General features: G+C 37.5%; 1 protein-coding gene across 3 annotated transcripts in view; it reads left to right on the forward strand.

Moving 5' to 3' along the window:
• Positions 1 to 26,708, forward strand: part of ADGRL4 (adhesion G protein-coupled receptor L4) — a 76,896-nt gene that overhangs the window by 38,677 nt on the left and 11,511 nt on the right. For 2 of the 3 annotated variants that reach the window (XM_027788243.2, XM_005238448.4), the window contains 11 exons: positions 1,218 to 1,370; positions 7,690 to 7,845; positions 8,370 to 8,440; positions 10,199 to 10,372; positions 10,464 to 10,647; positions 12,884 to 13,000; positions 14,102 to 14,295; positions 15,552 to 15,722; positions 17,245 to 17,448; positions 18,451 to 18,671; positions 18,759 to 18,825. In XM_027788243.2, the coding sequence (XP_027644044.1) occupies positions 1,218 to 1,370; positions 7,690 to 7,845; positions 8,370 to 8,440; positions 10,199 to 10,372; positions 10,464 to 10,647; positions 12,884 to 13,000; positions 14,102 to 14,295; positions 15,552 to 15,722; positions 17,245 to 17,448; positions 18,451 to 18,671; positions 18,759 to 18,825 (1,712 nt within the window). The remainder of the gene's footprint in view (positions 1 to 1,217; positions 1,371 to 7,689; positions 7,846 to 8,369; positions 8,441 to 10,198; positions 10,373 to 10,463; positions 10,648 to 12,883; positions 13,001 to 14,101; positions 14,296 to 15,551; positions 15,723 to 17,244; positions 17,449 to 18,450; positions 18,672 to 18,758; positions 18,826 to 26,708) is intronic. The other variant, XM_027788244.2, reaches the window with a different exon arrangement.

The raw sequence follows: 26,708 nt of genomic DNA on the forward strand, positions 1-26,708 counted from the left end.
GAACAGGAACAAAATCCCAGTAGACTCTGGAAGCTGTTAATTCTTTTCCTTTCTCACGATGTAGAAAATAGAGAACGCCACTCAGAGTGTCGTCTTCTTTGGGAGAGTTTCACTGATTTGTTTATTTCAGACTTTTGGGGTGCTTTGGGAGAAATGGACTATTTTCAAAGTCGGAATTATCAGTATTGTGAGTGTCATTCTCAGTTTGATAATCAGAATGTCTGGATAAGGAAGTTTTTGAAAGTTTTGGTCTGAAAATTATTTAATAGACAACAGGGACCTCGGAAGATTCTGCAAACAGTTTTATTGAGTCATTGCAGATGATCATCTGTACAGTTCAAAGCATGAGTTTATGATTTCATTTGACCTTTGATCAAGCTAGCCGGATCCCCATGCTCACAACGACAGCACACACAGAGGCTCTGCAGAGGTGAAGTAGTTTTAAAACTCTACGAATAGTTCCTTTTTCATGTATCATTGGAGGCATGGGATTAGCTCTGTAAAACTGATCATGTGAATTTGCAGGTACAAAAATGGTAACTTGCACAGCAATTGCTAAGAGGTAAAGAACAAGCCATGTGTCTTGCTCATCTGTTTGGTAAGATCTTTGGGATAACTAAGAAAAAACAATATACTTGGAGACTCAGTCAGTCAGTAGAACAAACCATAAGTTTGTTGTCTGGGACTGCTAAGAAATACCGCAGAAGGTCTTCAAAAGCAGGACAGGAAAAAAAACCTGTCAGTTGAGCTATATTGATCCTGCTTTAGTGTTAGGAAATGAAGTGGCTGACTTCTTCACATCCTTTTTGAGCTGTTTTCTGATTCTAAAATTCCCAGATGCATCCTCAGGGTGACTCTCAGCCTGCATTTTTTTTTTTTTTTTGGAGGGTAGCAAAAATGTTATCAAATACTACCATAGCAGAACATGCACTTGTCTCAATCCTTTATTCCAAGTGAATATCCAATTAAACTATTCACTTCAGTATCCTGCTGGTTTTCTCATTTGTTGACTCACACAGGATGAGGGCAGGAGAGTGATGCTGAACACCTGATTACATCCTTGGCAATGGGAAAACTATATAGACAAACACCAAGAGTGCCAGCTCAGCATTCAAAACATATAAATAAAATAGCAGAGGCCAAACTAAGCTTTTACTTTACTGTTTTCTTCAATCGGCAAATGCAAATATATTTCTCTGTAATTTATGTTTTGACAGACGATAATGAATGTGAAAATGCTACTCAGCCTTGTGGAGAGCATGCCAATTGCACAAACACGGTGGGAAGTTATTTCTGCATGTGTATGCCTGGCTTCAAATCCAGCAATGGTCAACAAACTTTTGTACCTAATGATGGAACCTCCTGCGTGGGTAAGTTATTAATGTCTGCCAACTAGCTTTACATTGTCACTCTTCTCTTATTGCTTCTGTTAATTACAGAAAGCCTAGCCAAAAGCTTACAGATTTAAAGTCTGGAGTACGGATATAAAATTCCCACAATTTGGACTGGTACAGACTTAATACTCCAGTTCAGGCCCACACTTCTCACTGATAACACAGCTGCTGCCATTGCTTTCGGTAGCACTTCAATCTTGACTCTGCTTGCAATATTTTTATTCCATGTGTCACAGTTTTAGACAATGAATATATAGTTAAGATAACGCAGAAATCCCCAATCCACCTATTCATGACATTGCTTCACTGATCTGTGAGCAAGGCGGTCATATTCTTAAAACAAAGGAGATTGACAAAGTATTCTGCATTCACATCGTTCTGGCACAACAAAATCCCCTATACATTTGACCTACTATGCTCCAAATACCTTTTGTTTGGGGGCTTTAGTTGGGATATTTTGGGTAATTTTTCAAGTCTGATCAAAAGCAATGAGGAAGACCAGTAGTTATCCTACCTCCTGTGCCATCCATCAGCCTCTGTTCCTGTAGCAGCTGGATGGAACATGTTTAAGATTAGAGTGGAGGAAAAGTTACAGGGAAAAATGTTATTTCTGAACAGCTATGCAATCCTTTAGGATTTCGCTTGAATGGAAGAACTGTAACTGTTCCTCTTTTTTCAAACTCCTGGTAATTTTCTCTGTATGTTGCAACGGTCCTCAGGGAATGGGAAAATGAGAAATAAATCTATTGCCCTTTACACCTTTATGCTGACTGTGTCTCATTCCAGATATGTCTCCTGTGAGCTTGCGAGTGCTGACAACCTCTCCTCTTACTGCTCTTAATATCAACAGAATGGCTGCATATTAAGCCAGAAAGTGATCTAATCAACATTTCTTGCCCATTGCTCACATCCATCTAAAAGAGCTCTGCTTTATCCAGCTGCTATGAATCGTTCTTAAATTAGCTGGGATTGAGACTGTTAGCACATTGAGCTGTAAATATTCTCACGGTTTCTGGTCCAGGCTTTGATTTTTACATTATGACATTTCCTCAGCTTCAGAAGTTTTGTCTTCAAAGTTATTTCTCTGACTGTTCTTGTATCACTTAGCTTGCTAATTTCCTTTTCTTTTTCTTTTTTCCTTTTGCCCTCTTTTCTTTACTGGGCAAACTGATCTTTTTTTATCCTCTATTGGGGGTTAGTTTACCACTTTCCTTCATTTTTCAAATCCATATGGGAGGAGCTGAGAGCTTCCAAAACTCACACTGAAATAAAAATTTACCTGTGGGCACCTTTTCTCATTAAACAAGTGTACCAATTACTTTACCAAGCAGAGAGTCCTAAAGACAACCTTTTGATCCACAATTAATTTTCTACTTTATCTGTTAGGGAAACCATAATAGGATATTTTGTACCCAATGGATCTGCTGCTACAAGTAGTAGATACAAGTTGCACACGAGCAGCTGACAGTACTGTATTCAGGGCATACCACACACAGCGGAAGCAAACACCAAAGTTATCGTTAATTCAGTGCAAGTTACCCAGGGCAAACCGGAGGACAGAGCTACCAAGTATCCATCCTACCCAAGTTTATAGGGCCCCCAAATATTTTCAAATTCTGCAAAGTCTTAAGTTTTCTTTTTAAGGTAGGTGTGTAGTTCATATGGCAGTAACTTTAATAATAATGATAATGATTGCATTTTGGAGAGTATGGCAGTAAGCAACCTATTTGTTTATGCCATCAAATCTGTCTGGAGTTCCCAATGGTGCGAGCATGGTACAGCACCGCATGTGTGTGTGAAGTCCACGTGCATGTGCATGCGTGTACCTCCCCTCTTCGGACACTACACTAAACTTCTGAATACAAAGTGATTATAACTCTTAAAGTAGTGGATCAAAACAAAACTTCGGACAATGGCTTCGGGAACCGTCAGTTCACCCTTAATCCAACGAGAATGTTGAGTTTTAAGTTGAAGGTCAGCATTATTGCACCCATGTTATCAGGCAGATTTGGTGAAGAGGTGACAATGAAACATGCAGCTTGAGGAGGAACTGGAGGATAGGAAGGGAGAGAGAGAGAAAGAGAAGGAGAAAGGAAATGGAGAAGAAAAAGAGGAATGCAGAGATGTGATATTTCTGAAGATGATATTTTTCTGCTGTCCTGAATACGAGTTATTAAAATCTATTTACTGTGTAAAAGCCATGCTTTTTCCTTAGACTTCACATTTTATTGAATGTTTGGCTGCAGATAAAAAGGTGAAATATAAACCTATTTTTTTTCATCCCAGTCAACAGAGTAAAAATGTGAAAATGGCCATGTGTAAAATGAAAGTGACATCCGTGCCACTCTGCCTTTTCCAGGAACATGCTGTTAGTTTTCTTCAGGTATTTCTGTGAGCACTGGGATGGCACCCATTCTTCATCACACCTTTTTCTGTGACAGAGGAGCTGTACAGTGGATGGGATACAGCATTATGCCACATTGCTGACTTCTCTTTTACCTGTGGCATTCGTAGGCTTTTTCATTTCTACTTTGTGTATGCTGCTGCCTTCCGCAGTATGGAGACACGGGGAGGGAACATCTAGTCCTTTGCAACTGGACTTTTCAATCACTTGCAAGCTACTAATAAGCAGAAGGTATAATGTAGACATCAAGCTGTCTTGACTGACTGGTGAAGAATCAAAGCGATGTAGGTACAATCCAGTAATTGGCAAGAATGAACATAATAACTGTTCTCAGTACTTTTAATTTAATTGGAATTTCCTTGCCTGCTGCAGTAAATGAGGAGTGACAAAGCACAGAAATAAAATAAAAGGTTATAAATCTATTTTCACACTAGCCTAAGTGGTATTGGTGATATTTTTCTGATCGGAGCTATTATAAAAGCTTCAAAGTTCAGCTCCGGGATTTGTTTTGAATATTTACTAAAAAGCTAGGGCTTTTTGCAGAGCTGCGCCAAATGCTTTTCTGTTTAAAAAGCTGCTGTTCTTCAACCTTTGCTCAGGAATGTTGTCTGTGAAGATTGCTCTCGCAAGCCTTGGCAGCCCAGTCCCGCTCCCATAGTAGATCAAGGAGGACGGTTTGAGATCCTCGCCCCAAAGCTAAAGTAAAATTGGATTGCTGAAAGCACTGACAAGCTGTTGTCCTTGTGTGGTCCAACAATTGCATATTTGGTTAAAAAGGCATAACTACAAAATATAAAGAAACAAAAACCTACAGCTACTGCACACAGTATTTCAAAGCAGAAACTTAAAAGCAGTATTCTTGTAACTGTCACAAATTGTTGGCTACCCCTGACAATCTCATTGATTTAAAAGGGATACGAAACTGATTAGTAGCTTGCAAGATCAGGCATATTGCCTTTTAATTTTGTCATCCAGGAGATTTTTTTTCTCCAGGAAACAGTAAATTAGATAAGTGTGATATGGATTCATTCCATATGGACAACTCAACTGCAGAAAGTCTATTTGCATATACTCGACAGGGTGTCTCTATCAGACTTTAAATAGCCATCCTTTTGCCAGAGATGTGCCTTGGTGCTGGAGTTTCTGCTGTTGTTTTTGATAATCCTGAGTTCTCATTAAAATCTCCATTACACTTAATATCTGACATAATTACAAAGGGAAGCATAATTTGTGTGACTGCCCAATAATGACAAGTAATTGATATACCTAACTAAAGGTTCATGAAAAGCAAAATATCATAATTTTGAAATATTTGCATCAGTAAATCACATGGAAACCTGATACTTAGCAATGGTCGTCTGGAAAGTATTCAAATACTTATTTGTAAGTCATTCTAAGTTTTAGCAAAGCTTGTTGTCATTTGCTGGTGTGTTAGCACTGCATTATATGTTGAGTACCTTGTTAAGATGTACGTGTCCTTCTCCATGTAGCTGACAAGGCCAAAGAAATCTTTGGTATAAGGTTGATGGGTGTTCCTCATATGCAAACTGTTATTATCACGGTTTTCACTCTTGCCACTTCAGTTCATTCAAAGTTTTTCTGTCTTCCACAGAGTCACACAACAGGGCACTGGCAGGCACCCACTTGTTTCAAAATAAGCTTTATAATGTCCTGATGTGAGAGGTTATTTAAATGGCAAGAGTAAGAACTTTAGCCTTATGTCTTTAAATGACAGCATTTAATTATGAGTAGCACTATATCTTGCTTTTTCCCCCCCTTTTCTTCACTTTTGCCAGATTCATTGAAGTATAACATGGTTAGCTCCATGACTATGAATACTGAGGTCACAGAAGGAACACAAATACAGATAATGCAAAACTCGGTTCATTAAAGAGAAACATTTGCAGTTTGGGGCATTAAATATGGGAACAAACTATTGCGCTAACGCAGATAATTATAATTTAACCTTGTACTTCAAACTTCAGTGTTTGTACCAGCCCATTCAAACATACAACCTCCTTGGCGGTTCTCCCTGAAGAGCAGAGGTGGTTGTGCTGGGGGGGTGGGGGGTGGGCAACGCACATCCAGCCCCATCTCTCCTTCCCATCTGCACTGTGCCCACTCTGAATGGCTTTTCAATGGCAGCTTCTGAACCTCAGGCTTAAAACACAGCATTTCAGGTGCAAATTAGATCCACTGCTCAGCGAGGAAAATAGGGGGAAGAAGGTGAGATGGGACCTCAACCATCTTCTTGAAACCCAGGGAGACCTCTAGGATTATAAGCTGGGGAATTATGCACAGAACAGCAACGATCATGTGAATGCAGAAACTGTTGGGATACTCCATTAAAAGTTTAAATGCATTTTACAGTTTCCCTGTATTAAAGAAAAAAAGCCAACAAAAAAAAACAACAACAAAAAAAAACCCAACTCAACAGAAAAACACATTCAGCTAATTATTTATGGAGGCTTTCTTGCCATTAGTAAAGAAAGTTCTAGGAAGTTACCAAAAATGCTGTCCAAATAGGCAGATGGCTCCTAGGTATCCTTCAGACATCTTTCTGTATTCCCCAGATGTATCCACAGTATGCAGTACATTTTTCCAATTTTCCACAATTTCCATTTTTTTAGCAACCTTATTTCATGTATATTATTGCTCATTTTTGTTCCACTTTTTTTTGAAACTCACTAACAATCTCATATCAAAATAAAAGTGCAAAAGTAGTTTCCATATACCAATAGTCATTTCCAGCCCCCTACAGCTGCTTTCTGTCCGCCTGTTCTTAACACCCATCTGGCTGCGCAAAGGTCTCCTATCAGCTCAGGTGTAGTTCTCCTCCACTAACCAGTTAATCAGTTCTCCTTTCACCAATATCTTAATTTCTTTCCCAAATTCAGTGTCGTGCCAGTTCTTAACTTAGGTTTGCCATCCTCTCTGGTTCATCCCTTCCCTGCTCCACCTTTACTTTCCTTCAGTTCAGTTCTACTCATGTATCAATACTTCATTTTTCAACTCTTTTCATCAGCTATACCTGTCCCAAAGCTGTTCACTTTTTTCTCCTTTCCAGCGCAGCACTTCACAGTCCATTACTTCATTCTTCAGAATTATTTGGTATGGTTCCCAGTTTACTTTCTCTGTTGAGTTATTTGATCTTTATCCTCAGCCAACCAAATAATGCAAAATAATCTCTACTTCAGCCAGGGAGTTAGTACCCAGCTCTACTAAATTGATCGATTCATGGATTCCCTTACCGGAATCCAACAGTTTTACTATTAGACCATGCCCCACCCAGTTACTGAACCTGTCTGCCTAATGGCAAATTATTTAGAAGCACAAAAGCCATTTTAGGCAAAGGCAATTTAAATCTGGATTTTAAAAAAGGCATGCCAAGCACCTTAAAGGGCACAGAGCTTAAATCTTATAACGAGATGGATAGAGTGATCTTTTGCAGCATCTTTTTAAAGCCGTGACTTAAAAGAAACAGCTGCAGTTTTCTTTCTCTTGTCTAACTGAATCATAAGGCTGAGAAAATCTATTTAGTCTAATCTCTGGAAAATAGGTTTCAGATGATTTGCATCATGCCAAGCATTTTGTTATGATAGAATTAATATTTACACTCATGGTTTTAAAACATGAACAATGCAGTATTATGTAGTAATAAAAGTGGTGGTATAAAAGTATGATCAATTAAGATTTATCCTTCTAATCCCCAAGTATTATAATTGGCAGGTGCTTTGCCATTAACTTTGCCTTTTTAGGTTTTGCTTTTTGTTATTCCATGGAATTTTACTATGGAACTGCTTGCAGTGTGCAGGGCCATTATCAACAAAGCAGAAAGGTGTTAGTCTGTAAATACTTAATAAAAAATTCAATTTCTCATGATATTTGCAGATTTAGATGAGTGCAGCAATGAAGGAGCTGTTGCCTGTGGAGATCATGCAAAATGTGAAAACGTGGATGGAGGGTTTAACTGCTCCTGTAAGGAAGGTTATCAACCATCCACAGGAAAATTGCAGTTTAAGCCAAATGATGGCACTTCCTGCCAAGGTACATGATATTATAAAGGTTTATGTGTTATTATAGAGCTACATCTTCTGAGAAACTCACCAGTGCCTCTTTATCTTTGGTTAGATTAATCAGCAAGACACGAAAGAGAGGCAAGGCAGTGGCATCTACATTTCCTGAGAATATAATCATTTTGTACATGTATTTTGCAAATCAGTGTGATGAAATCCATTCAAAATAATGGTTACTGCCTCATAGTTGTCAGATGTGTACTCCTCTCTGTAAATTTGAGCTGTCTCTTAACCTCACCTGTAAACGTCCCAAGGAAAGGGGCCAAAGTCACTACCTGAGTAAAACAAAAGCTCAGAGTCCAATCCGGTGCTGTAACTTTGGCCAAAACAAAGTCTTTGTAGTTGGAAGTTTGAGAATGGAGTCATGTGTCTTATGTGCATACATTCAGAATGCTGGTGGTTTGGGAATTACTTTGACAAGAGCTCTTACAATGAGTATATATTGAATATTGATTAAACTGCAATATATAATTAGTTTCTTTTTTATTTCTACAGAAAATCTGAAGGCCAAGTGTGAGTTATACAAAGACTGTATAACTGAACACATTAATAGAACTTTAGCTGGAGTAAGTAGCATTGGTTTATAGATTAATTTCCAAATCCTGTAATTGTTTCTGTTTGAAACTGTTATTTCGATTATAATGGTTCTTAAGGAGCTTTTAACGAATGCTTCGAGCATACAATTGAACTTAAGCATGTTTACAGAAGTCTTTTTAATAATTTCAAATTATTTGAACTGGGTTGTATGTTCAAATCATGATAATAACTTGCTGGGAATCAGTGTGTTCTGTTTCCAGCAAAGGGAGTCATGATGCATGAAAAATTCAGAAGTGTGGTAATCACTCAGCTGTTCCTGTAATTTCTGAAGTTACACACTGCTGCATTTACTGATGTGCAATTATTTGCTTGTTCAGAGTGAAAGGCAGCAAGATAGCTTACAAAAGTAATGTCAACAAGTGACAAAATAGAAAATGGAGCAATAACATCCTAGTACGCTCGTGTATTTACTTCTCAAAGCATAGTATGTAAAGTGGTAGAGAATTTATAGACTCAAAGACTCCGGACTCCAGATTTTTTTTCACCAGAAGCAGAGATTCCTGAAGCAAATTGAAAAAATATTAATGAATTCACTATTCATTAGTCTACAGCGATAGTACTGTCTAATTTAAAAGGATAAATGAAACATAAGCATAAATAAATTAAAACAAATTGTATATGTTTGCATTTTATATTAAGCAGTTTGCCAAACTTATGAGACTCAGAAATATATTAGTTTAAAAGTTTTTATTAACCTAGTGTAAGATATACATTGTATTAACATGCTTTCTATGTTAACCTGCAATGTAATACATTATTTTAAATATAATACATGCTTACCACATTTACATGCAAAAACATGGTAAAGGCCACAGCAGGATCGTAGAGTGAGAATTTTTGGTAATATAAAGTCATACTAAACTTAAATCAAACTAATAATTCAAAATACTTCAATTTTATGTAAATAAAAGTGGTATAGATTTTAGCCTAGTTTTTAGCCTGTTTTCTAGTTCTATTCAGCTGCAAAGACGAAGCAAGCTGCATAAAAACTGTTCAGCAGCAGAGACTATGGATCTTACAGAATCAGTTGTCAAGGGGAGGTCGATGGATAAAATCTCATTAGATATCAGTATCGTGAAGTAAGAATTCTTTTCCTATTCAGCCATGAGACCAAAACATGCAAGCTTGATCTTCATCTCACCATTTTTAGCTTATTATTTTTTTAAACTAAGTGGGTTTTAAGTGTATTTAGCAGTTCATAAGATGAAGCAGTGAAGGTGAAACAGGCAGTACAGTTCCACTAAACTACATGCTTTATAATCTACATTTGTAAAAAAACAACCACAAAATATACAAATACTGCCCATCTGTTCCCACCTCTTCAGCTAAAATTTAACAAGAGTCAACGGAGTAACCATATGACTGATATTTAATTATTTTTGCAGAACATTTACCAGCTCATTTTGGAGCACTAGGATAAATAAAACTGAGCTGCGGTTGTGAGAAAAAAAAACAGCAAACAAACCCAAAAAACCACCAATGTGTAATGATAGCACATGACGCTGGTTTTTTAATCATAGTTGATTGTTGGCGTTATACCAGACATGCTTAACACCATTACTTTATAGGTCAACCTGCTGATTTAAATAGTGCCTCATTTTATGCACACACACACCTTAAAAGCCCGTATGTTAATTCACAGAAATCAATCATTTGCATTGGAGATACTTTCACTTGCAGAAATGTGTCTTTACTTTCATAAAGATGCGAGTTCTTGTATTTTTCAGATTAATCATTTAAAAACACCCTTGGAGATGCTGCAAGAAATTAATAAAAATACTTTGGGACCGCTTTTACCTGTAGATGTGATTTCATATGTTGAAGCACTATCCTATTCATCGTTGGATACCATGCGTTACTCTACTTCTGATAATGAAGAACTTCTTAATACAACCATTAACGTGAGTGAATCAAGCCTTAAAGTTGGGGGGTTATTTCTTATTTTACAAATACGTATGACTCTTCCACTTAAAAATACTTTTTTATTTACAGGTTTTGGTTAACACTGTGAACAATTTTTTACAAAAAGACAAAATTACAGTCTGGGAAGAGCTTCCTGTAGATAACCAAAGACCGAGCCTGACTAAGCTGCTTCATACTGCAGAACAAGCGACGCTTCTCATGTCGCAGAACTTCAAAAAGACAACACAGCTAGATGTTAATGCGAGTGATATAGGTAGGATAAAGAAAATTAATCTAAGGTATACTCTAGATATGGATTACACTGAGGAGTTTTTCAGCACAATTATGAAGATTAGAAACGGTGTTATGTGAAAAACGCGGGTGTTAATTTGTGAGTTTCATAACTAGCATCTGACTTTCGGTGTAGGTATCCTAATTTTCAAAGATTGAATGTTTGAGCCCAGAGCCCGGAAAAAACAAGAGGCTGTAGGAAGTTGTCCTTTCAGATTCTCTTTCAATCTCTCCTTATAGTCACATTGTCACAGTGAATCCAGATTCAACTTATATGCACAAAATTATCCCATGCATCTTATATGCATAAAAAAAACCAGTGGAATGAAATTTGGATTTGCTCTATATGGATTTTTCACTCTTTTTGGTTCAGTGAAGGTGTTGTAAATGAACTTGGAATAAGGGTTATATCTAGTGAGTCTGATCTTAAGTGGCTTTCTTTTCAAAGAAATTTCTCATTTTAAGAGGAATTTCAGAGGAGGAGAATTGATTGGTCAGTCTCAACTGCAGCATTTTGCTCTCCTACCTTCTCCCTTCATGCAGGTGTCTTCACACCAACTTCTTCTGATCTTTCTGTGGTAATAACAGCTTTACCACTCCTTCAATGGGACTAGAATAAGGCTAATATGAGCTGCTTTTGAAAATCCTAATACAGCATTGCTCATTCCTTTGGCAATGGCCACTCTTTCATCTTTATTTTTCTGAATGTACCCAACCTGTATGTGACCTGATTTCTTATTTCAGATTCAGTACAGTCCTTCAGTGCCTTTTACTGGTTTACCATTTTAAAAGATGACTTGATAAGAAAGATTCCTCCTTTAGTTCCAAGGCAGGTCAAACCACCTGTTCTTCCCTCACTTTTCTGAAACTAAATTAGCCAGAGTGATGAAAAAATAGGGACAGATATTTTCCATGACATGAACTCTATAGAAGCAGGTTTATGTTAGTGCAGAGCACCTCTGGCTCTGCAGCAGATACAGAGCTGGCTATAAAGCCCCCATTTGCCCATCACTAGCACTGAAAGCAGAGGCTCTCGTGGCGGCAGAGCTGAGGCCATGAAAGTCGAGAAGAGAGGATTCATGTGCAGCCTCCAGTGGCAGGGTAGATGTCAATCAGACCAAGGTGACAAAAAAAGGTGATACAGAGAACTGGGAGGAATTTCCATGGTGAAAGGTCAATGATTTTTTTGCTCGCTTTTGTTCTGAAATGTGAAACTGTATGAGCTCTTTTCCAAATCGGACCCAAACACTGTATTTTTTTTATGGTTTTTCAGCATAAATATATCTTCCACAGGGCTCATATGTGCCCCACACATCTATTTTGGGACAAGACCTACAGCATTACCCCTCTCTCCCCACTGTTATTTATGGTGCAAGCTCTTGAACTGCAAGCTTTTCAAAGCTGTAGCCACAGAAAACTATGTCTTACGTCCTGACAAACATTTTCTGACAGCTGGTCTGTTGAATAGCTCATATTATTTTTGTGTGCTGTGCTATAAGCAATGCAGATGGTCTAGCTTAGTGATATTCCTCCAACAGTCAAGTTTTAGATTTGGTTGTTGTTGTTTTGGTTTGTTTTTTAAAAAAGACCTGATTGATTTTTATTTTTTTTTGTTCCCATCCTGGGTGATTGAAACGCAGTACTATAATGAAGCAAGTAAAGAGCTCAATGTCCTCTAATGTAGTTTTTGTCCTGAGGGGTGATGCTTGTTTGTTTGCTTTTTGACAAGACACATCATTATTTCATGGTGCAATGTGCATTTTGTAGCATGGATAGATAACTATAAAATATATACTTTTCAAAAACTGGCTTTTATCAAATGTTACTGTTCAGTAGAGAACTTTATGCTTTGCTTTTTATAATTGTGATTTGTGGTCCCTTTCAGAAACACATTTTTAATAAAGCAATAGCTCTTCCTAAAGTAAACCTACATTGTTCTTTCCAGTGCCTAATTTAATGCGAGGTAAATAAAAGACCATATTTTTCATGGAAAGAGTAAAAAGTATGAGAGCAAAATGTATGCATGAAAATAACAAAACATAGAGGTTTAAGCAAACGTGTTATATTAATGGCATTTTTCTTGAAATATTTGGCACAATGATATATTCTTTAAATTCATGGTAATTATGCAATCCAATAGCACATTTATTAAACCAACTGTAAATTATGGTAGACTGTAATGGAGCTGTGATTTGTACAGTATTTTTCTTCTTTTGCAGCACTCAAGGTTTTTGCTTTTGATTCACACCACATGAAACACATTCACCCTCATGTATACACGGGGGGAGATTACATAAAGATCTCTCCAAAGAAGAGAGAGGAATCTCAGCATAATGGTAAGAAGCAAAGGTTAGAGAGTAGGTGGGTTAATAAACATGTTGCATGGACTTGTACCCACTAGTAAATAACCAGATACGCAGTTTGCCAAGGCTGAGCTTCAGCCCTGCTGACTACAGAGGAGTCAAGGTATTTTTTCACCATATCTCCTACTCCTTTATAGTCTCAAGACTAATATTTCTAACTTTTCCAGTGGTGCAGTGAGTATCCAATGAGTTTTAACACTGGATGTTGGGACCAGAGCTTTATCCTTTTCTCAGCCATAGACCTGCTGTGTGACTTTGGACCGGCCCCTTAAACTCCATGTTACTCCTCCAAAAATGGGTGCATCTTCTTTGTTTAGGGAGTAACTCACTGGAGCAAGGACATGTATTGTTCAGTACTAAAACCGGCAAGTCCCAGATCTTGGCTTGGACCTCAGAGTGCTTCAGAAATGGCTTACAACTACTGTCACCACTAAAAATAAATAAACGTGTTTAAACAGGTCTGGAATTAAATCAATTAACCTAATAAATATATAAAAGATTTTTTTAAATGTTAGTCTTCCAGCTAGTCTGGATCTCACCACCTATCAGTAGCTAAACATGTGGTTTATCTCAGGGAGAAAAATCATGACGTTTCCTTCAGATCAGCACTGTGTCCAGAAATACCTTTTGCTTTCTTTCTCCCTACGTGTCTTCCATCCTGGCTCCACTGTAATGGAAGTCAAAGCCCCCCAGATGCTTCAGAGAGGCCTAGGATTTAGTTCAGGTCTGAGCCTTTTGAGTTTATGAGACCTAACACCACATGTGTAGCCAATTGCAGAGCAGCAGCAAGCATATATTACTCTAGAAAAAAATATATATTCATGTACCTAATTAGAATTTCCAATGCGAACACACATTTTTATTTCTAATGGCAGTTATGTTGTTTTAAATAAAGCTATATTTCATTGTCTCTAAAACATTTTTATAAGTATTCCACAAAGATTCCATCTGTTTTGCATATTTTATGCAATAGCCGTAATAATGTCTATTGTTTATTGTTTCCTTAATGTCTTCAATTTTGTTCTTCTATAAAAAACCGCACAAACTACTAAACATGGTCTGTTTGATTGATAGGCACTGTTGCAGTTGTCTTTCTGCGGTATAGCAATATTGGTTCTTTGCTTTCATCGCCTAAAAACCGCTCCTCGAAAGATACTTCAGAGCAGAGACAGACAGTAAGCTCATCAGTTATAGCTGTTGCAATTAGCTCAAATCCACCTACACTCTATGAGCTCGAGAAAATAACATTTACCTTAAAGTATGCCAAGGTAAGGGGTTTTTTATTATCAAATAAAACATAAAAATAGCTAATCATTTTATGCGATGTAACCATACCTGCAGTGATATACTGAGACATAATTCTGTTGTTTGCTGATGTTTGTCATTTATTTCTCTAATAAGATTGATCTCAAATGTGACATCCTAAGTGCAATTAACTAAATATGATACAGCTGAATATTGCTATGGGACTAAAGCAAGAGCAAAAATACCATCTTTGCTGGATTATAGTATGGATAAAATGTAGATGCCTGAACCAGAGATTATTACAAGATCTTGACTCTTCTGTTTTAGTAGGCGGGTTTTTTCTGAAATTTTATGAGATGGTTAAGCATGCACCCTAAAAGAAGTGAAGAAATGCTTCACAGTTAACACAAAAAGTTATCCTGGAGCTAGGAGGTAATAGCAGAACCTGCAATTTTTGTTATTTCTGAAATCTAAACACATTTATTAAAAACTAAGTTTTACTTCCAATATTACCTAGGTTTTGCTGACTTGTATGTGAAGAAACACCTTACATGGCACAAAGTATTATCAGAAACATAACAAGAGAGTTACTCTGTAGGGAGGTGGGCAGTGGGACAAGGTGTTAACCTTTGTTATGCAGCTTTTAAATTTGTTATTTGCCTTCTAATACTTGAGCTAGAGATCACCTTTACATAAATTTGCATATTTTTATACAACCTATAGTACAGTGGGGACCTTATCTTTGACTAGTGTTAGTAAGCATTAAGTGTAATAAATAATACTAATGGTCTTAACGATCGCTGTCGTCACACCTGATACAGCAGGTGTGATACGACCCTGGCTTTATCCCAGATTTCTTTGTAAAATGCACAGAGTACGTCTCCGTTTTTGAGCTACTCATTTGGAAGGGAAAATGAGCAGGACAAGCAATGTGGCTGTAACCTTGGGGTTTAGTCCATGTTCAGCAGGTGCAGGGGTATATATATAACAATGTTTTCAGTAGGTAAAAATTCCAACACCTTTGCAAGTGCCAGAAGCGTTCAGTAATCTGATTAGACTACATGTTTGGTGGGGTGTAAGCTATGTGGATAAAATGCTTCCATCCCCAGTCATGTTTTAATTGCTTGGAATAGGCCTTGCAGAATGTGCTTTTAGTTTCACAACCTTCCAAGGGTAACAAGCAATTTTTAATGAATTGTGCTGGCTAACATAAGAAAGGTCTCTTGATGGGAAATATCCTGCCTTTTGCCATCGGTAAAACATCTTGTTTCTGTTCCAGACTGCGGATAAAGATATTAAATGTGCATTTTGGAACTACTCAGCAGACACAATGAATGGCAACTGGGCTACAGAAGGCTGTGAGCTGACACATTCCAACTCCACTCATATCTCATGCAAATGTAATCATCTGACTCATTTTGCTGTTTTGATGTCCTCAGGTGGCTCTGTTGTAAGTGCTATTTTAATGTAGTGTTTTACCTGACACTTTCTCCTCTCTCCATGTCTTATGTTTTTATTCCAGTGCAACTTATGTGCTTTTCCCCCTTTAGGTTGCCTCTTGTTTTTGTTCAACAAACACACAATTTATTGTGCACAGAGCAAACAAAATTCCTCCCATATGTGTCTGAATTTCCTTATGTCCTTTCTGCAGTATTACAGAGCAGTGATGCAGCAAAGTATCTTGTTCCAAATACACAGTCTGTTATGCTTATTTTTGGTGCATTGCTTTTAATTTTAAATCCCACTTTAAGACTGCTGTGAGATTTAACTGGCATTCATTGGTGGTCAGTAACCATATGGCCCTGGATTTCTCTCTCACAAAACTTTGCCACCCATTTGTCTAACCTTGGCATCTAAACATCTGTTTTAAATTCTCTCCTGAGAGTTTGAAACAGCATAATCAATTTGAAGTTTATGACTATTAACCATGGACACTCATGACCAGCACAAAATTGTGAGTGAGAATGACCACTCAATTTATGTCCTTCTTATATTAAGAGGCCCCATAGATTTCTGGGGTCTATGTGGGGATCTGCAGGAGCTCAGGTCCTGCCTCAGGAGGCAGCTTTATAAGGTATCAGGACTGACAGCAAGCAGAACATTAGCATGAATATACTGTATTGAGAGATTTCTCTCACACTGTGAATTTCATGCTGATAGAGACTGTTTCCTGGTTGCTAAATAGCATTCTAAGTCTTCAGTTCAAATTTAAAACCTTTGCAGGTACTTACACAGTTATTTTGAAAAGAAGGCTGGGAGGAGAATAATCTCTGGTCCTTTATTTACAAAAAATAATACTTAGATGCATTTTATGGTCAGCTGAATACTATCTTTATGCTGATGCACAGTCATGTATTTCAGAGATGTTTTGTGCAAATATCAAGCAGCAAATGTAAAGTGTATTCCTATACAGAACATATTCTCATCCAATATTAAAATAGCCTGTGTTCTTTCGGAGAATGGTCATGTTACATATCTGCAATAGCATCTGTTTGAAGTGATCGTTATTTCAGAGTCTAGTTTTGATCATGTTGCAAATTTAGTCAGACGGTTATTCAATTTTGCTTATCTAAGTCACTGCTGTGATAAGCCCTTTTATATTAGAAAATGTTCATGTCATATTAATATATGTCCTACTGCCAGTGTATTTGTCATTCACTAAAATGATCTGATTTTTAAAATCATATTAGGAGACACTGATGTTAATAAAAAAAGTTTTGTTAAGAAATATCAGAAAATGCCGGAGCAGGAATATATACAGTTCATTACTAATTTCCCCTAGAATTACATCTGTCTCACAAAAAAACAATACTTTTTGGATTATCCAAAGTGTACATTTGCAGTGAAACTCTACAAACCGTTTTGATTAATATTTTGTAGAAAAGACGAAAAGAACTGTATTATAGAATAAAGTCTTTCTTGAGAAGGTGCAAAGCTATTCTTTTAAATATTATATTATAATTTTCCCCCAGGGTGTTACAAATTATAACATTCTTACAAGAATCACTCAGCTAGGAATAATTATTTCGTTGATTTGCCTCTCCATGTGCATTTTTACATTCTGGTTCTTCAGTGAAATTCAGAGCACTAGAACGACAATTCACAAAAACCTCTGCTGCAGCCTTTTCCTGGCAGAACTGATTTTTCTGATTGGAATTAACATGAACAACAATAAGGTGGGTAGCTGTCACTTGTACCTTGATTTTGTGTTGTAAATATACAGTATAAGATGCATCAGCATGAATATTCTAGTGACGTTGACTTCCCAGTCTAGTGACAGGAGATACCAAATGGTCATTTTAAAGAAGCAGGGTCTTCATCTGAGCTGGTGTGTATTGACTTTGCTCCATGGGTTTCATTTGAACTTTGTCACCTTGGCTGAGACTTTGGTCCCAATGTGGTTAGCATTTTTACTTTTCACATGTGTTTGGGTGCTGCACAAAGCCACGCTGGTGGCTGTCCGGGTGACAGTCTCCCCTAAAAGCCAGGCTGGGCTGCAGTCCCAAGCTGGCATTTAAGATACTGCACTGCTGGCTGGAGGACCCCTTCCCGCTCTACATGTGAGGTCTTGACCTGTCCCTGTTGCTTCTCATACAAGCTGGGCTGTTGATTTTTACATCTCAGATTAATTTTAGGAAATTAGGTTATGCATAAATTATCAAAATACCCCTACTATAAGTAGCTGAATCAGATTTAAAATTACTTGAAAAAATATGAGCTGCTATCCCTGAAGTAGCACTCCAGTATTGATTGATTGAGAAACATCATTTTACAAATGCTTTGTATTAACAAAAGTTTATTTCAGAAATAATTCCTTGTGATGCCTAATTAACTTGTTATCAAAATCATAAAAATGAACTTTGTTTAGATCAGGAAAGCATATAGGCTACTCAGCTGTAACTATGACACCAACTTTGTCAATTTGTTCATACAGTTTTTCTGGGAGACCGTGCACCAATTTTAACAGTTGAATGTAGTCTCTTTATTTTACCAGTGGCTACACAAAACACTAATGAACAAGTATGCTTGTGGGTGCAGGCCAAGTTCTTGTCACTCAGCATTACAACTGGGCTGCTGGACCACCACTTTAGTTCCTAGGTTGCTGTGCATATGTTGTTATATTAACAGAGACATATTAATCAAATTATGACTCTTGCTTTCTCTGATTGGATTTCTAGCTCTTCTGTTCAATTACTGCTGGATTACTCCATTATTTCCTTCTAGCTGCTTTTGCATGGATGTGCATTGAAGGTATTCACCTCTACCTTATAGTTGTGGGCGTCATCTACAACAAGGGTTTCTTGCACAAGAATTTCTATGTCTTTGGCTACGTCAGTCCAGCTGTGGTTGTTGGAATCTCCGCTGCACTGGGATACAAGTACTATGGCACCACGGAAGTGTAAGTCACTGTTTCTGTGTTCAAATCATAAGGTTGCAATAGTCACAATTGCACATTTCAAGGAGTTTTCTGCTGTTTACTTTTCAGATGTTGGCTCAGCACAAAGAATAACTTTATATGGAGTTTTATAGGACCAGCATGTCTAATAATTCTTGTAAGTATAATTTTCATTTTTTATAGTACTACATAAAACCGATAATAAAAGGTGTTTAATAATCACCCACCCATTGCCAGCATTGCTGCGAGTGCTAATTATAGGGCAGAATTGGCTAATTTAGACCTTTTTATAGTGTCTCTAAATTATTTATATGCTGTACATCTAAATACTTTGCTAGCCTGAAAAATGAATGTTTGACAAGAAAAGCTCAGTATAAGATCACAGCCTTTTTTCTTACTTGCTTTCTTGCTTTTATCCCAATGGTTTGAAAAAGTCTGTGAAGCATTTCTGGTTTTTAAGAAGCAGCATCTTTGTTACGTCGTTGGCATCTCAGCATGGCTCAGCAGGAGGTGTACACAGACACTATCCTAGCAGACAGATAATCTGGTTTTTCAAATGTTGTGTGACTTAATCTTTTATCAGTGATCGGTCATCTTTGTAAGATTAGACTGTCATCTTTATGGTTTTATCACTCACATGTACCCTGTCATCATCATAGCTATTTTAAACTAAATTGCGACGTCAGAGAAAAGAACCCGCTATTTCACATGGGCAGACAAGTCAAGTATTGATAGCCCTATTTCAGCTGTGAAGAGGGCCTTTTTAATTCTTATTGGAAGTGGTTTCAAACCTGCAAATTTGGCAGGTATTATATGTTCAATTCTGAATCGAGACATTTTTGGTGCCTCGGGAGCATTTCTAAGTGCTATAAAGTTTAACAAACCATTCCAACTGTAATGGGGTATTATTGTGTATGAGTGGGTTGACAGTGATCTGGCAATAGCTGGAGCTAACAGGAGGAGAAGGTGCAATGGTGAGGCCTCGTGACATCTACGGTCGAGTCAGTTATAACCCTTTGTTGCTTTTTAAGCCATTTGGTGACAAACATGAGGATTTGTAAAAAAGAAGTGGCAGTGCCTAACACACACAGGATGATAGTAAAACAGTTTTATTTCAATGCATTAGCCATTTCAAAGCTGAATAAGGTATCAGGTATCATTCTGGTCAAATTCCACCCCAAATTCCTACTGTAGATTGGGGATAGGCTGGGAACAACATGCTAGATGCAACTGCAGAGTGATCACCCCATCTCACCCTCCTGGTGAGCACAGTAGACTCTGAGAATGGCCTGGCACCGTAACACTCCTTGGATCCATGTGCCTGGGGTCAGATGGTCCTGAGAGCCAAAAGATTACTACAGTGAAACCAAATCATGGGGTGAGACCATCCTTTACTAGGAAATTCTTACAGCTTCTAGGTTTAAGTTGACAATTTCCTATTTCCTCTTTGGACCTTATCTCTTTCTTCCATGAAGTTAGCAGGGCTGGGATTTTTTTGTTGCTGCTCTCATTCCTATTCCTCATCTGCCTTCAGGTGAAGATTTATGAGCAGTGATGTATCACTGCACTGTTAGCACAGGAAAACTGCATTATCAAAATATACAAAATGCCCCAAATTTATGCATCTGTAACCTTGTTTTCAGCTCCAGCTGAGCTGTGCCTAATGCGGGATTTTAGGTACAAAGTACAGAGGCAGAGCAGGTCTGTAGTGGCTTTGATACAAGTCTAGCTGGCCACAGAGGCAAATCCTGCAAGCTGGGCTCTGAGGGTTGTAGCTGTTTTTTGACACTCCAGATCTTCCAGCAACCCCTGCAAATTAAAAGAAAATAGGGGAGTTGACAGCAGTTGATATGGGCCCTATGCACCAACGCAATAGCATCCAGTTTCTTTTTTTAATCCCGCTTCCTTGCCTAAGGAAGCCACAGAAAGGAGCTGTAGCTGGACAGCAAATAGCCCTGTGATTGTTTTGTTATTTTTTGTGTGTTATGGAAGTATTTGGTGATAACATGTTTTCACAGTATTAGCGTGCCTTTATTGTCTTATATTATTTTCTCTTCATAATCATGCACTACTGGACCTGGGAGGAAAGGCAACTCACTTTCAGCAAGCTGCTTTGTCTGCTGTGTGTTTTTCAAGCTGTTTGGACAGCTTGTTTTGATGAGGTGATAGCAAATTGAAGCCTGGAATGCAAGAGGGATGTTTTCAAAGAGTGCAGGGAGCTAGGTAATTTGCTTGCACTCTACCCAGGTTATTGTCTAAGGAAAATTTGGAAAACCTTATGAAAATAGGCACTGATTCTGGAAGATGACATTGATGTTGGATGTCTGCTCAGTGGAAGGCATGGTGGTGGTGGTAATTCTGTTTCCATTGCCCAGTCTTCCTGTTGGGCAGATATATGCATGGGCACCACCATAACAAAGATTAAACTCCTTCCAAAGTAGTGCCACTTAGGAAGTCCTTTTAATTACAGAAGCCAATCTTTTTCCAAGATTTCCATTCTGCCTACACCTAATGAAAGAAAATAAATATTACTAATTAAGGACTCTGAAAAGGAAATGTTAATTTTATTCTGGGATAACTAGATAGGGCAGCGCAACCGCCATATAGAAAGCTGCAAAATCTGGCAGCTTCAAGTTTACCTTTAATCCCAAGGTTCATCTACTAATGGCATTGAGTTTGAAGGTTTTTCATGATAGCCTGGAGAGTTTGGATATCAAGCTGCTGCAGAGCTGCTCACCACAAATCTGATTCTTGCACAAAAGCCTTAAAATCCTTGTCAGCACAAATGGTCATGTACCAAATAGTGCTTCTAGTTTCTGTGAATGGGGACCCAGGAGATTTGTGCCTTGGATTATACTGTAATATGGCTTTGAGAAACCACGTAAACACTGAAGAACAGGATTGGTTCTGTACCAATGGATTTTCTGTCTCAGGGTACGTTGTTTCAAACACATCCTTGGACTTTAAATCTGCAGTAATATTGAAGCATAGGGAGCTCAAGCATTTATCTGCAGTACAAACTAAGTTCTCCTCTGATTGCCTAAGCCTAGAAACACTACCTCTGAAAGTGTTTGCTTATTAATATTAAGGTTCTATTAGAGTTCTTAAGTGCAAAGCAATGGCCTTATTGATCCCATCTAAAAGTTGTTATTGTTATTATATTATTATTATTAGATTGGTGACTGTACATGAAAAAGAGTGGGTCAGAAACTCTTTAGATAAATTTAGCAAAGAAAGTGCATTTAAAACCTTTGTAAAGCAAGCTGCAAGCTGAAGATAATTTTTACAACTTATTTCTTTCTCCTAATACTTGTAATCTTTAGAACCACAACCATTTTAGCTAAAACTATGCAGTAGATTAGATCAAAGCATACAAGTATGGAGAAATTATTTATAACAAGTATTTAAACTTTTTAATAGAGAAGTGAGTTTATCAGAAGCTTTAAGGGACAAATATTTCGAAACACCACAATCCATTCCTGATTAAGGCAAATACAAATATAAGCTCCAGAGATAAAAGGTATGAAAATGAAAAAAAAAAAAAATCCCTAGGACATTTTCTTTTCTTTTGTAAAACACTCTTACAATAACAATCTCACTGTAAGAAGAAGTGTGTAGAAAGGAAATAACCATTTGTCTGCAGGTTAATGTGGCTGCAATTTTGATAAGCATGTAATGTCAGCCAATAAAAAGCTCCTTCCCATTGTGGAGGACTTCTGCATGGCTTTCCCAGCCTCTGGAATGACAGCCTGCTCTGTGTTGAGTGGAAGCAGACCTATGTAAGGACTTTATACTGCATTGCTGAAGTTTTTGGGAACATCACCTTTTAAATTCTTTGGACACAGCGTAATTCCCCCCACTTGTAGCTATTGTGAGGGACAGCCATATATTTGTTGTCCAGCTGGCAGCAGAAATTACATCATTTGGAAAAGTTGGGCAAAAACTATTAACACCATACTAATGAAAGTCTACTAGCCATTAAAAGGAAAACTTGGAAAAGAATCACTGCTACTCCAAGTGCAGTTATAGGCAACCCTTCTAATATACCTCTCTCCCACAGCTTTCTCCCATCAAATCTGTTCAGCTGAGCTTCATGCAGCAAGTTCAAAGTCACCCATGATAACATGATTTGCACTTTTGCAGTATTGACAGTCATGCAGGCTTGACTCTTGCACCTGCTGTCACTGTCACAATAAACTGGCATAGCTCTGTGATGACCCAAGACTCAGAAGTGTGACATGTTGCAACATTAACAGGTGCAATTTCCCATTTAACAGTATAAACCTATTAGTATCATTTGTTGAGGTCACCTCTGTAATAACAAAATACAGACTTGCTCTTTGAGGCTGGAACAATTCCAAAATTGAACATCATCCAATTAATCCTCTCGGTGGATTTTATCCAAACATCCTTGTGCTATGCAGTGAGGAGGTGGCTCCTGTGCATTCTTCCTTGTTTTACTCCTCTAATGTGTGTTTTCAGGGACCTTGAAGGTGTCTGGCTTGGTTTCAAGCTCCAGTTTCTTGAAACAATTCGCAATTGTGTTTGCAACTGCAGAAATGGCTTATAAATGGACCCTGCAATTTTCAGAGCATTCTTGTAAACTTGGCTTGGAACTTGGGAGAGGTGTCCTCAGGAAAGCCAAGTTCTTTTTATTAAGCATTCCTGTATGTAATAAATGTAATGAATAATCAACCGTAAAGTAAAAATATTCTAAGAAATGCAGTGATTGATTAACCATACTGTTTTGAACTTCCCATGTATAAATGAATGGGTAAATGAATAAAATATACAAATTGCAGTTGCAAAATACAAAAAAAAAAGTGACATATGAGTGATGAAAGCAGGCTAACAGTAGAGTAATGCTTTTCATTAAGGAACTGCCTGCATATTCATTAGAGCCAGTCGATTACTTAAAAAATACATTCATCAGATAATTTATTTGATGAATTTTACCATTATTTGTCAAATAATTTATTCAACAAAAAAGGTAAAATTAATGGAATAGTGCATTCATCAAATCTTATTGGACAGCTTTAATACTTATTCAGTTCTGTACATTTAGGTTGATTCAGGATTAGTAATACTGCTGCAATCAATGCAGAAAAATTTCCTGGCAAATCCATTACTCTGCTGTTTTCCCATATACTCACAAATTTCATGTATTTAATCTAGGCCATTCAAACTGAACATCTTTCTTGTAGAAAAGTAAATATATCAAGAGTTTTAATTTTTACATTTTCCCAGACTTCAATATTGAGCATGATCTTATAGTCCATTTCTCCCACTTAAAAAAAACCCCACACTGGTGTAATCAAGTACATTGCCTCTTCGGGCTTCTTCACATTATTATTTCTGTTCTTCACATGAGTGAAGCAGCTCATGTTCGTTACTCTTGATATTTCTTGATATTCTAAGGATTACTATTGAAAAGTGGTTTGACCTCTAACCTCCATCACAACAAACTATACCACCATCTCACATTTTTCAGTGAATATTTATGCTTTGGTAAACTCTGTGGGGTTTTTCTAAGAGGTTATTTGTGATAAATGCCTACTTATGTTTCTTAGATGAGAAAAATATACTCTGTACAGTTTACTGTACGTTTTTCAGAAAATAGCCGTTTTAAACTTTTCTTATACCTATGCTTGTTCCTCAGTCTGCCTTTTTAGTAGAAATAAATTTCCTACAGGGACTAGCAATGGCTTTATTATTCTTTATGGAAGAATAATAGTCCCTTTTTCATTAGCCCCTCTGTGGCTTCAGTTAAACGTGTCTCTGTTGCATTTCTTATGCCATTGTGGATAAAGTGGAGACAATTAATTATATAGTGGCGTTAAAGACTGAGTCTGCAACTTTGGTTGAAACAGATTAGTTCAAACTGCAGTGTTGTTCAGCGACAACAATACCTGCTGTGCTAAATAATCACTGAGTTGGAAAGTACATGCCCTGTTCAGTGGACAGGACCGGCTTTAATTTCCAAGCCACAGCTTCTATACTGCCATACCCAATGGATGCAGTTTCTCAGCAAGACCAGGGCTTTCAGGTGAAATTCAGTTTTTTTCCTTCCTTCCCTCTGTCTTTAAAATGCCTGTTCTAAAGCCCCTGGAAATACTTGGAAAAAGAGGCTGCAGCTGTTAGTCTACAACATGAAAATTACTTACTTTAAAGTTTTTGCACGGGAACAAATTAATCATATAAGGCTCAAAGATCCTTGAAGGATATTCCATATAAAACTGGTTTTTAAAAAATATCAACTTAGCTAGTAGTGTTATAAGAAAAAACATGTGAAAAAGTTCTCTCTCAGATTCACTGATAGGACATTAGACTTGAAAAGTCAGGTGTGTTCTCTGTCATCAAGCATGAGGCAACAAGGAACAGCAGGTGAGGGAGTACAGCTAGATGCCAAGGGGAATGGGAAAAGCACCCGCAGGTGCCAGCTGGGTGTGCAGATTTCCTGAGATGTCCCATAACTCAGTGCAGTTAATGTCCCAGGCATCCTCCTCCTTTTCTAGCAAGATAAACTCTGCCCACTGGTTAAATGGATCCATGTATGCTAAGCTTCAATGGAATTTTTTTCAGGAAAGCCACACAACTGAATCAGTCCTCGTTTGGTTTGTTTGTCGTTGGTTGTTGGTTTGGTTTTTTTCTAATTGCTTAATATTATCTTGGTCATTCTTTACACTGCCTTGCTATAAGCACAATTTCTATAAACACATGTGCTTACCCAAAATTGTTCATTGAAAGGACGCTGTAGGTTTGCTTTGGATAATTAACATAAACCAATGATGTCTTTTGGACTTTCTTAGTAATTACATAATGACTACATCCACACTACATATTTTCTCACTCAAATCACATTTCTTCCACTATTCCACTGCCCCTTTGATTCATCGCTGGCAGGCATTTAGAGAAGCAAATTTAAATTCACAGTAGTAATTGCATGTGAATACTCTGTTTGGAAATCTCACTTGGTCATTGAAAGAGCTTTTTGTGGATTTGAGTAGGATCATAAACGACAGCATGGAATTTTGTCACTACAGCCGCAGCAGAATCGTGAATATTTCTAAAAATCAAAGGGCCAAATCATGTAGAGGATTTGGCAAACTGTGGAAGGCATGGACAGCTTTTCTGCCAACTATTCACACCTCCAAAATGGCAAATATAGCCTGTTGTCAGACTTGACATCTCAATTGTGCTCCTGATGCTGCCTCATTCCTGGTATCTCAGTGAAGCTAGTTGTGCTAAAAGATAAAATACAACTACTTCACTTCTCTTTGCCAGGTAAAAATACTTCTGCAAGGCTCCTGCATGAGGCTCCAGATATAGCCTAAGACAGGTTTGCATTTATGCAAAGAAACTGTGGCAGAGGTGTAACGTGTAGTCTGAAGTCTTTGATGCACCTGGAATCAGTTCATTAAACAGCCTGATTTATGTCATTAGCACCAAGTAAATACACCTTCTCAAAAGCTTCTTGGAAAAGGAGAAGAGTAAATCTAGTAATTAATTACACTGCAAGCAAGATAGACCCCAGTCCTACCACTGGCTCTAGCTGGGCTAACATTTATGGCTGAGGTCAGATACAGCTCTACTGGTTCATCCCTCCTGCTCTTGACTGCAGAACTGAGGTTAAATAAAAATATTTAGGTCAGTATGTGTTTAGCTTTGCAATCCAATAAGAAACAACACTGAATCCAGAAGTCTCAGAAGGTGTTTGATGAAAATTATAGAAGCCCCATTTATTTATTTATTTACAGCTTGCTATGAGTGTTCTAAAAATATAAAGGCAACATTTAATTGAGTCTAAATCTACAGCTTGAGGTATGTAAAAGAACAGCTTTGAAGTATGCATAGATAAAGAGCAACCTTTGTGAAAATTATGTATTTCCTGAGACAGGGTTTGAAATAAACTCATTTAGCTATGTTTTAACTCTTAAAACAAGTGAAATTATTTAAATCTTAGAGTCATAAAATTCTAATCCTACATTATTGAAAATATTTCCCCTAAATATGGCCTAAAGGGGTTTTTTATTAAATGTT

The sequence above is a fragment of the Falco peregrinus genome, chromosome 10 (genome assembly GCF_023634155.1).
Source record: "Falco peregrinus isolate bFalPer1 chromosome 10, bFalPer1.pri, whole genome shotgun sequence".
Lineage (NCBI taxonomy): Eukaryota > Metazoa > Chordata > Aves > Falconiformes > Falconidae > Falco > Falco peregrinus.